This window comes from Acyrthosiphon pisum, chromosome A1 (assembly GCF_005508785.2).
Source record: "Acyrthosiphon pisum isolate AL4f chromosome A1, pea_aphid_22Mar2018_4r6ur, whole genome shotgun sequence".
Lineage (NCBI taxonomy): Eukaryota > Metazoa > Arthropoda > Insecta > Hemiptera > Aphididae > Acyrthosiphon > Acyrthosiphon pisum.
This window is the reverse complement of record NC_042494.1, coordinates 40680636-40693599: the sequence shown is the minus strand read 5'-3', so window position 1 is coordinate 40693599 and position 12964 is coordinate 40680636. Positions and strand designations below refer to the sequence as shown.

The 12964-nt window shown below is 29.2% G+C and overlaps 1 protein-coding gene across 2 annotated transcripts in view; it reads right to left on the bottom strand.

Moving 5' to 3' along the window:
- Positions 1-11564, bottom strand: part of LOC100161122 (transcriptional protein SWT1) — a 43652-nt gene extending 32088 nt beyond the window's left edge. Inside the window, exons 1-9 of one of the 2 annotated variants that reach the window (XM_029487070.1) lie at positions 11346-11564; positions 8892-9600; positions 7582-7722; positions 6577-6819; positions 6336-6471; positions 5033-5102; positions 4798-4960; positions 4493-4731; positions 1527-1653 (exon numbers count right to left, since the gene is read on the bottom strand). In XM_029487070.1, coding sequence (XP_029342930.1) covers positions 1527-1653; positions 4493-4731; positions 4798-4960; positions 5033-5102; positions 6336-6471; positions 6577-6819; positions 7582-7722; positions 8892-9591 — 1819 coding nt within the window. In that variant the 5' untranslated portion in view covers positions 9592-9600; positions 11346-11564. Of the gene's footprint in view, positions 1-1526; positions 1654-4492; positions 4732-4797; positions 4961-5032; positions 5103-6335; positions 6472-6576; positions 6820-7581; positions 7723-8891; positions 9601-11167; positions 11286-11345 lie in introns of those variants that run through there. The other variant, XM_029487071.1, reaches the window with a different exon arrangement.
- Between the last annotated feature and the right edge of the window lie 1400 nt (positions 11565-12964).

Genomic DNA, 12964 nt, shown 5'->3' with positions numbered 1-12964 from the left:
GGCTTTGAAAGCTTTTCAGTTTTGTGAAAAAGAATTTCGGCTGACTTTAAACTGTCCAGCTCTGTAAGACGTTATATGCTCTTTTGTTTGGTCTGTGTTGGAGTATGGGGTAATTATTTGGGATCCGAGCACATTCGAGAGCAGAAGTCAACTGGAAAGAGTTCAACGTACATTTATGAAATTTGCCGCTTCCACATTACGCACCTTACGAGTATCAATCTATGTAGCAGTGCCTCCATTTGTCTACCGTATGTGACAGGAGAAAACAGGCTAATCTTACGTTTCTTTCTATACTCCGGCCCACGAGAGTCCATATGTCAGAACGCGTCCGTCACTGTGCATCGGCACGTTGCCGAATAGTGGGAATGGCATCATGGTGGGAGAAAACAGACTTCACGTATTACTATATGAATGCGCGGTTTACGTATGGACTCTCGTGGGCCGGAGTATAAACTTATAAATGGTGAAGTTGATTCCCCTGCCCATCTATATAAACTTAATTTCAGAGTTCCAAGTTTCTATTTCCCTTTCCAAATTTCTTTTAGCCGCTGTAACTATCTAACAAATCATCCTATATGATGTCCGTATGATGAAAATGGCCAATGAGAATCCACTATTCCTTAGTACTTAGCATTAAATTATTGTCTGTTCGTTCTTTATATCTTAATATTTGTAATTTTTGTTATTCGTGTAACTTTCTCTTAGTTATTATGTATATTATAGAATGTAATTGGGCACGTTCCGTATTCAATAATAAATAAATAAAATAAATAAGTGAATACAGAATCTGTTTCATGACATAACAATTAAATTAACAATTAATAGGTATACCCGTAGGAATAAACGGTTTTCTCAAATATATTTCGGAATTTATTTTTTCTTATAGATTAGAACTACCAACAAAATACAAATAGTTTAGGTATCAAGTAAATTCTTTTAAAGATGCATTTTTGATATTAATTGATTCTTATTTTTTTCTTTTGGATTAAGACTACTAACGAAACAAAGATATTTAAACAAAAAAGTATTTTTAATAGCACCTTATAATTTTAAATGTATTATTTTAATTAAATATTTAAAATATAAACGTCTCTTTAGATTATTTTTTCATGTATATATTTATGCATATTTAAGATTTTTTAGTACATATTTGGTTGGTTTTTAATGCATACAAATCTGTACTATAATTATAAGTTTAGATGAACGGAGTAGTGGACCAACATTATACTAGGTAACCGCGTATCACTCCACTCCGTTCATCTAAGCTTTAAATATAACTAATTGTCCTAAATTCTATTATTGTTGTATCGAAATACTCAGAAAAATATTTAACTTTCAAAGATTAAAAATGAACGTTGTCATTCAAAAAAGTAAAAACTAAAAAAAATTACAAGAATAAAAATATATTTTTTTTTTACAAATGTTGTAATGGAATATAACCCTGTGAATAAATATATTCAAAATCACTAATACTTTTGAAATAATGAGTGCCTTACGTAAAATGAACCACACAGTATATCACTTACCTTGGAAAATGTCTGAGTTGTTTTGATTTGTATTTGTAACTAAATTTTGGAGCCAAAGTGAATTTTTTACTGATATTCCATTAACTTCTGATTTTATGCTTAAAATTTTATCATCGGTAACTAAATACTGTAAAAGATTACATTTATTTAAAATATGTATTATGTTAAATATATTATTAAGAGGATGCCACACCCACATGTGTTGTTTCGGTCCTAAACATAGCAAATTTTACATTAATAATAATCAATTTTACTTTGTTATTTTTAAAAGTAGTCAATGGTCCGGATGTGGCGTCCTCTTTAAGAAGTTTAATATAATAAAAAAGTAACAGTAGGGAATTGAGAAGTATTTTATATAAGCAGATTTTGGGAGTTTTTGCTTAGTTTGCCCATATTTAACACGTTCAATGCCACGGTCGACGGGTAGTCGACATCGGTAACATTTCGCGGGTCGCCGGTGTCGACTACCCGTCGACAAATATTAATTCGCTTTTATGAATCATAATTTTGATGGCGATGAGATAACGTTTGAAATATATTGTAGGCGATCAGGTACTGTTTCAAGAAGCTAACAATATAATTGGTTTTTATTTTTGTTAATTTTTATTTATTTTTTCCGTAAAAACATATTTTTGGTGCGGCGACCCGGGCAATGCTTCGAAATTTCTAGCGGAGCTCAACGTGTTAAGTAACAAAATATGAAATTATTTTATGTATAAAAACTATTACTTTATATTGTATTAAAAAAGTTATTAATATATTTTATAACTATATAGTGACATAGTGTTATATACAGTAGATTCTCGTTATGTCGAATCTCAAGGGGAACAGAAAAAACTTCGAGATATCGAGTTTTATTAAAAAATAAAAAAACTAATATAAATGTATGTTGTATAATTTATATGAATAATAAATAATATGAATGCCTAAAATACATAATTTGAATAATAAAAAAACTAATATAAATGTGTGTTGTATAATGTATATGAATAATAAATAATACGAATGACTAAAATAGACTAAAATTTGATTAATTAAAATACTGAAATGACTGAATAAATTATTTTTCTTTAAAAAAATCTGTCATTAAGGTTTGCTTCATATTACTTCTTTCTGCCACAACGTCTTCCAAATTATTTAATGTAGAAAAAGCCTTATCATCCATACCTGTAGTAGTCTCGACAAAATTCCTTAGTGTTTTTAAAGCATCTTTAGCTTGTTGAATTGTTACTTGGGTAAAAATGACTTCCTCCTCATTTTGTGGTTCGTCTTCACTCTCGCTGGTATTTTCTATGGTTTCTGATAAAATTTCGTTATCTGTCCATGTTCCACATACATGTACATTATTGTCCATTTCCACATAATGTGAAAAATTTTTGTCGTCTAAATTAAGATGATCAGCAACAAAATTTCATTTATCATCAGAAATAGTAGTTGAGTTATCTAATGCAACTATATCACCGTCTTCAAAACCGGCTTTTATGAAGCAATTTAATATAGTCTGTGGTGTTACACTTCTCCAAGCCTTATCAGACATTCTTATAGCTTTGAGTATGTTTATACAAAATGATTCGTTATTTCGTTATTATGATTATCGATATTATTGACTAACTGTCTGATTATTTCTTTTCTATAAAACATTTTGAAATTCTGTATAACGCCTTGGTCCATGGGCTGAAGTATAGATGTTGTATTAGGTGGTAAAAAATGTACTTTAATGGAACTTAATTCAATATCGTGATTATGAGCTGTACAATTATCTATGAATAGTAGAACTTTTCGATTTTCTAGTTTCATTTTTCTATCAAAATTTAAAAGCCACTCACTAAATAATGACAAAGTCATCCAGCCTTTTTATTTGACCTATAGTCAACTGGTAAAGATTTAATTCCTTTAAAACATCTAGGCTTCTTTGCTTTACCAATGACAAATAATTTTAGTTTTTCAGTTCCAGACATATTTGATCCTATCATAATTGTAATGTGCTCTTTACCGTATTTTCCATCCGAACATTCTTTACCTTTTAACATTAATGTTTTATCTGGTAAGCATTTGAAAAATAAGCCCGTTTCATCGACATTAAAAATATTATTAGAAGAATAACCTCCTAAGACATCAGGAAGATTTTTAATCCAATTTGAACAACAATGTGTGTCTACTGAAGCTTTTTCTCCACAAACAGTTCGAAAAACTACATTGTGTCTTTTTTTCCAATTTGTAAGCCATCCACTACTAGCTTTAAAATTAGTGTGTCCTAGTTGTTGTGCATATTCGTTTGCTTTTTCAAGTAAAATTGTTCCATTTAATGGTATGTTTTTATCTCGACACTGAGTAAACCATTTTAGCAAACATTTATCAATGTTTAAATAAGGAGTCATCCTCATTTTTTTCATATTTCCACAATTGAACTTCATTATTTTCTCTTTCTGTTTAATAATTGACGATAATGTATTTGGTGGAATATTGAATTCTTTGGCGATTTCACATTTTTTACGGTCACCTTTTTCAACTAACTGTATTAAACGAACTTTATCCGAAATTGAAAGAACATTTAATTTACGCTTCTTTTCCATTCCACTACAAACGAACAAACGAACTACGAAAGACTACAAACGTGACTACCAACGCGCTAAATCACAATCGCTATACTGCACTGCCTGCACAATGTATGCAATATACTGCACAATTCCTATGTTAACCGTAACAAAAATATTATTTGTGAACTCGAGATAACGAAAAACGATTAATTTTATATAGAGTTATCGAGAGCAAAACACTATTAAGTGTAATAGTAGTTTTAAGGGGAATTCAAAGTAGTTCGAGATAACGAAAGATTCGAGATAGCGACGTTCGACATATTAAGAATCTACTGTACATACCAAAGGTTGGGCATTTTATAAAAGGCATATTTGATAGAAAATATTCATAAATAAATAAATAAATATAGTAAGAAATCAATTACTTACTACAATATTAACTCTCTCTTTTACAGTTATGGCACACCTTAAAATATCATCATCAGAACTCAGAGACGATTTTTTTGTCATTGGTTGTCCTTTTAATCTTGGATGACGTTTTGAAAGCATATCTAATAACCATCGGGTGGCCTCACGTGCTCGATATCCAAGTAAATTTTCACCATTTTTTATGCAGTCAAGTTCTTTTAAAACTTGCCATGGTAATACAATTGTTGGATAACCATAATCTGAATAAAATACATTTTTAAATAAATAATCTATATAATATAAAATTGCATTACTTAATAATTTACCAGTTAAATATTTATCTATAAGAATAGTAATGGATTTCAAATCTGATAAAAGTATGTTTGTATCAATCACTAAACAGTAATTAATTCTATCACAGTGCATGATTGAATCCGGTGTCCATTCCATAGGTTCATATTCATGTTTAGTTCTTCTCAAGTCATTAACCTTATGAAATTTAATATTTTTCAAAATTAATAAATTAAAAATCAAATGTATAAAAAATATTTTGTTGTTTACTTTTTCAACTATGTCGTCTGTTTCAATTATATCTTCCCATTCCATAGACTCATCATTATTAAATTGCGTACTAAATAAATTAAAATTATAGTTTATATTTATTAGGTTCATGAACACTAGGAAGTCTTTTAAGAGCAATTTTATATTCACTACTGTTTTATTTGTTTTTCCTTTTTTAGATTCAAAAGGTATTATAAAATACATACCTATTGATGTGATATTTAATAATTAAATCAAATTAAATGTTATTATAATTACAAATTAATTTATTTCTTCAATGAATAGAAAACAAAACATAAAAGTGACAAGTAGGTGATTGTATTCAATTTTGTGAAGCGTCATAGCAGACAAAGAGACAACGTCTCCTCACTTAGAAATTAGAACACGTGTAGAATAAATAATTATTTTGGTTTATAAAATATTTACAAATGTGAATTTTATTTTATATTATAAATATGATGTATGTTTCAATATGTGTTAAAATTGGTTTTTAAAAACGGTGTGCGATACGGTCGTGCGTATTAGAAGGCGATAAACGGCCATACAGGTCATTCCAAATATGGTATTATATCTAATAGACGTTACGATGCAACAACTCGCAATTATTGGCACGCGGGTACAGAAGGAATGCTACCGTGAGTGGAGTTTACTATCTACGCTGTAAGACGCGTATCACCGTTCAAAATTACCTCAGCCCTTAAAATGTATAATCGACGTCACCGTCGCATTGTCACGTTACCGTGATAGGTGCGCTGTACGTGTTTCTTTCTTAATATTTATTGTTTTATATTGTAATTTGTCCTCATGAGTCATGGCTGATGAAATAATTAATGCCATTTTGAACGATGGAATTATTAACTATTCATACGAAATAAATGTGTATATTTGTGATTATATTAAATTATCATTTTAAGGAAGTTGTAACGTTTTTAATTATTTAACATAATATTTCAGTTTGTTTTTAGTTTTTAAACATTTATTTCTTACCGTATAGATAAAATAAAAAGGGGGGGAGTGTAGGCATATTAGTGCCTTTTTTTTCAGTGTCTCCCAACCAAAAATCACACGCCTCGCTACTGACGATAATATGGAAGTATCATCAAAGAATAAACATACACAATACATAGTCTAAAAGATCTTTAGTTAAGGAATTCTTAAACTAAACGACTCTTCAAAGTATTGAATCACTGTACCATAAGCTTAATTAATATTATTTTTACTAGGTATATATATTACATACAAATATTGGTATCTATCATTAGTAGTAGATATAAAACCCCTCATAAGGTTACTTTATAATTACTTTTTTTTAATTTCAAATGCTTGTCGACTACAAGAAGTTTGTGGCCTAACAAAACTAAAAGAGTCTATTTCTTTAGATTTTGAATTTGTTAAAATGCATCGATTTCCAAGTTTTGTTGATACAATTGTTTCTGACGCTGTAATTAGATTATTAAATACAACAATAATATTGTTATTTTACACATAATCTATTAACTATTATTTCAAGTCATGATATAAAAAATAAAACAAATAAATCTCACCGGAAGAAGAACTAGGTGAAATCATATTATTTAGAATCGGTACAATTGGTTTTTGCTGTACATTCATTAGCCGCTGATCAATACATTTATTCACAGAGGAATTGTTGTTTAAAATTATTTTTTTAGTAGTTGACACAAGTCCTGGTTTTTTTTTTTTGATACTTTCATTAGATTGGTTTAACCGTTTTATTTTATTTTTATTGGTACGGCCCAATGTGTTTGTATCATGATGAATATTGTCTACTAAAAAAATTAAATGAAGATAAAAAACAATGTACATTGAAAGTTAATACAAATAAATTGTAATATAATTGTTGTTAATATAGAGTAGGTATTTCAAGTTAACATCTTAAATTAAAATTAACAAAAATAAAATATTTCCATTTTAAACTAATAGAGTAAGTACATAACAATAATCAGAAATATAAAAAAAAATATTGATGAATGAGAAGATAATTATAATGTATACATTTTTGTAGTTGTATTTTGTATGTTACCTTGTCATTAACAAAATATTTTATAAGTCTGGGGGAAAAAGTAAATTTTTTTTATATATATATAAGAGAGAAATAACTTAATTTAAAGTGAACTGCTCGTCTGTCGAGTTTCCTATATGACACAGTGTAAAAATTCAGACATAATTTTTACAATATTATAAAATATGGATAAAATACTAAAATAGTACCCATATAAATAAAATTAATGAAATTAAAAAAAGTATATATTATACTCTATTCAGAATAAGAATTCCCACTCGCTTGACGAAAACTCGTCTTGTTCGCGCATGTCTGTTGCCACCAGTTGGCGCTGATGTCTGCAGCGCCGCCCCCGCCGACATTCCGCGGGTAAAGTTATTTATTATTATTATTTTTTGTTAATATAAGGGTTCTAATTTTGTTGTATAAATAGTTTGTAACTACAGATTATTTAAAATGGTACTTTTCCATGGTTAATATTTAAAAAAACTAAAAAGTAATAAAATAAATACAATTTTGGATTGCTTACATTCACATATTGATGGTTTTTTAATCATTCCACATTTTGAAACATTAAATTCATTATTATCTTTAGATTTGGCAGTCATTTGTTCTCTTGCACTTATAAGTCTATTTTGTACAGAAGATATCCCCGAAGTTACCGATTTATCTGCATAATTAAATTAATAATATAATATTAAGCAAAATATAATCTTAAAATTAAAAATACAATATTTATGTAAATGTTTTTGTACCAACAATTTTTTTTGAAAATCTTAAACAAGATGGATTTATAGAATTATCAATCCCAAAACTACAATATTCACAAAATTATTAGCTGGTTCAAAAAATGAAACTTGAACTAAATCTAACATAAACCGCCATTAAAATATTTACTGTAAAAAGATACAATGACGCAGAAACATTTACATAAGCAACCAGGTCAAACAATGGAATCAAAAAGATGACTCAAATATCTTTGTTTTTGACAATGAAAAAATAATATGGAATGTCCACATAATTAAAAAAATAAATTTTAAATCAAATCATCCCTCCTCCTTCTGACACTTCAATAATCAGGTCACTGATAGGTAACCTATACCTGCCTTGTTTGAAAGTCAGCTTCATCTACTAAGATAAATAAGATTCAAATTCTTCCAAATATATTTCTAAGGATATGCTTAAAGCACAATGTGGTTAGTGGTCTAAGAGGAATCATTAGATTCACAATGACATGGGAAAACCTCTCAAAAATTAATTATAAATATTCCACGATTTGCTATAAGACTCAGACAGAGCCCTTCACTACAACCTGGTAAGCAAAACCCACAACAGAAGTCTGCGGCAGGTCATCCTCCTAATCTTCACGGAGGAATTTACATCCGAAGTTGAAGATCAATACCAAATACGAAATATTATTTTTACTATTGTTATTATGACTATCATTGAGCAATATCAACTTGATAGGTATTATTATTATTCATATTATTAATATAATTATATAATTCACTTGGTTGCTACAACAATAACATAACACAAAAATCGTCATTTTTGAGTTGTTTGCAAATAATAATAATTTTGGTGTTTTTCTTTATACTACAAGAACGACATAACTGAATATACAAAAATTAGCCGCTAGATGGCAGTTGTGCCAATATGATTTTATCATCATATAATTGCAAATAAAATTTTCAAACACGTTTTGTGTAAAATCACGATTTTTGTGTTATGTCGTTGTTGTAGCAAACAATCGAATTGTATAAAAATAGTTGTAATAGCATTTGATTTGCTGAAACATTTTGTAACTAATAACATTAATTAATTTAATTAAAAACTTACATGGTGTATTCGTAATATCTTTAGTACGATCACAGTGCCCAGTATATTTAACTTCTTCATGAAGATGTTTTTGTACAGTCGATCTAGTTTTATACTCATTGCGCTTAAAATTATTAATATTACACAATTTAGAACTATGATTTTTCATTAGAGGTATATCTTGAAGAGTCATATTTTTTGAAGGATTATGAGATTCTAAAGTATTATTACATTCATGCGAAATCTTATTAGATAATTTTTTATTAGCTTTTATAGCTTCTAATCGGAGTTGCATTGAACCGCCTCCTTTGAACGTTTGTTTTGATAAACTAGTATTATATTTAGGTTCAAAATTTGAGTTTATATTTTTAGTTTTAGTTAAGTTTTTTGATAAAGGAATATGAGTTGAAGTTTGAATATCTGTTTTATTTATAGATGACCATTCCTTATTTGTAATTTTTGACTCTTGAGCACTACTTATTGATTTAATGACGGGCATACTTTGAACATTTATATATTCTTTTGCATTCCTACTTTTTGGTAATTTGTCTTCAATATTTTGCTTTTGTGCTAGTTTAGCACTTGATGAGGCATTTTTAGCAGCTTGTATGCGTTCTTCCAAAGTATTTTCGTAAGTGGTATTCCCGATTTCAATAGTATATCCAAATATACTGTTTTTGGAACTTTCCAATACTGATCTTTTTTGATTATTTTTTTCCATTGTAAATACCTGATGAAAATACATTCAATTAAATATTAATCCATTAAAACTAAAGTTATTATTTTAGTGAAAAAATATAATATATAATTTGTGTTATCATATAGACCAAGCAATGTGCAAACAGTTGCCGCCCCTTACAACACTGCCACAAAGAAGGACTAATGAGTTAAAAAATAAACTAAAAATGACACAGAATAGTTTAAGGGCTTTGACTATAACGGGACATTTCAGCAGTATGAGAAAAAAATGATAAGAGGAGAACTGAACACCATTGATAGAAATTAATATAATTTGTTTGTTACTCAAATTATTAATTAATTAATGGAATGAGAGATAGTTTTGATAAAAATAAGATTTACTAAAGTAGATACGGGATAAAATATACTGACATTAGACCGATTATTTAAACTAAGTAATTTGTTGTTATTATTATCAGTGTGCATACTAAGTCAGAAAAATATATCGTGCAGGAGAGGCTGCTGAACAATTAATAACAAATAATAATACATTATTACTTATTATTGTGATAATAATAATAATAGTATACTAAACTGTCTATACTATAGTTTATTATGTTTAACATTGGATAATACTGTTAATACTGCACAACATGTCCACACCTCACAGTCATCTCCTGATTATTAGTGTGCTGTATCATGGTTAGAACTATACTGCAGCCCACGAGAGAGTATTACTATCGCCCAACGAAAACACATTCAATTCCGTGTATCGCCACGTATTTGACATACACTAAATGGCACAAAGTGGGATAATGCCTACAGTCTGCATGCGCAAAACTGTAATACTCTCTCGTGGGCCACAGTATAGGTATTCTAGTAAAAACCAATAAACACAAAATTTGATATTACATTAAAATATTAATATTGATTCACAAGCAAATAAAAATAAAATTATAATGCCTTCGATTCGAAAATGTTTTGATATCATCGTAGGCGTGCGCAGACATTTGTGGCAAGTTGGGCCAAGTCAATAAAGATTAGAAAGAAACCTGAACTCTGATGGAAGAAACAATTAAAATGTTACATACTTTAATTTACCTACTCATAATCACCCACTATTTAAGGCACAGATCATTCATATGATAAAAAACAGATAAATATATTTTTTTAAATTAAATAAGAAATATTTTAATTGTCAACACAGTGTTAAATTTTAAATAAATACAATTTCGCAATCTGTAATAGTAATGTTATAAATTTTATTTTTAAAGACATTTAATTTATTATTATTTATTATCATTAAGTATCAGTGTTATTTCTCCTACCTATTTAATATTTTATGATTTAAAAAATCAAAAATTGTGATGTTTAATCATGTATTACTATGTAAACAAATTTCGGTAGGTCTCACAGGGTCGGCCACAGCCCACCCGGCCCTCCCTGTGCACACGCTTATGGATATCATTAAGTAGGTAACATCAAATGAAATATTAATTATTTTTTTTTAAATTTTTATTTGTTAATCTACCTATACATAATATTAAATATATTTAGAACAATAAGCTGAAGAGACAACATCTGAATCGTTAAATGTTTTATAACATTATAAAACTAACATGTGGGCTTGATGAAGGAGCCGTCCAGTCAGTAGCACTTCAACAATGAGTTTAATTAGTAAAAAAAAAAAACTGTTAACATAAGAAATCTTGAAGCCATATTTGACGCTCAAGAATTCCTAAACGAAAACATAAAATGATTGATAATAATATATAATATAACCAATAAAATACTTACATATTAGTGTGGTAACGATTGGTAATAATTAATGCGAAAGCATCAATACATAGGAATTGTGTGCGAGAAGCAAATTAATATAATATATTAATATAATTAATGTTCGAACGACGAACCCTGAGCTACGTACAAATTATGTAGTACGTAGGTTGTATAGGCTAAATTATAATGCAATAAAATGTGATACAATATTATACTATGTAAAATGTACATTGAGAGTAGGAACTAATTTGATATTGGCAATTGGCATAGGTATAGCACATTTTCACAGAAATAATGGTTTACTGATAACCATGATAAATTTGTCATTCTGATAACTTTATATTATCTTTGAAGCCGATTTGGTTGGCCCCGATGTCACCACTGAGCATGCGTAAGACATTCCCCCAATTATATTACCCCGTCCCGCGCGATCTTTTTCATTCCTGACGCATGCGCAATAAATTCATTGGGGCTGACCAAATCGACTTCAGCCTTCAAGTCATGATATAAACAACATGGTATGATCGCAAAAGTCCAGATTTGGTCCAAGCTCGCGCAATACTTCACTTGCTTACCCGCGTTATCATATTGTCATTAAATTATTATTACTATACACTATGCTACGTCACGTGCTTACCGAAGGATCTGACCGTCAAAAAGTTACGATCATACCTTGTTTTTATATCATATGCTTCAAGTTCAAGCGCGGACTATGCATGATGCGTCCACGCGAGTTATACGCATAGACTTATAGAATTAGAATTTAGAGGAAAAATAGGTATGATAACGCGTGCATTGGTAGAGCCACTTGTTACAAGGATCGGGTGCTATGTAATGGCTTTCCTCGGAACCTAATCATAGGCGTGTTCAGACTTGGGTGGCTGAAGGGGCACAACACATTTTTAAATTGTGAGACCTATTTTTTTTTGAGACATGAAGAAACATTCATTTTTTTGTTACAAAATTCACAATGGTAGGAATATTTTTTAATTATGATTTATGATCAAAAAGTATAACCATTGTCAAAACAATAAAAATACTTTTTTTCCCATCCATTATACAAGGTAGACAACATACAAATTGTTAAACAATTAACTAATCAGTAATAAATAATTTGAGTTTCTGACAAAATTTAAATAATTTTAACGTAGTAAAATTAGTAGTCGTAAAATATTTAAACACATTTTTGAATGATAATCGGTAATTGGATATTTTCAGCTAATAAAACAATATTATCACTGGTTGGATAAAATAGTATTTAATCTGTGATATCACAGCGCAAGACCTGGTAAATGGGCACAACAGTACCATTGCATGTTATGTAGTTATAAAGAATTGATGAACATAATATTATAATGATCATATAATCACTAATTAATAAATGCGTAACTAAAAAAATTACAAATAATCAAAATCTATATGTACTGCAAGGGTACACACGATTTTTTTTTTATCCTGGCATGATTTTGTTGGAGGCACAGTCTGCCGGGGGGGGGGGGGGCAGTGCCCACCCGGCCCCTCCCGTAAACACGCCTATGCCCCTAATAAACTAATGGACAGCGCATTCCTCAATGCATGGGAATCATATAAGAGAAAAGAGAAGAAAGAACGAAGACAGAAAAAACTTAAAGTACTAA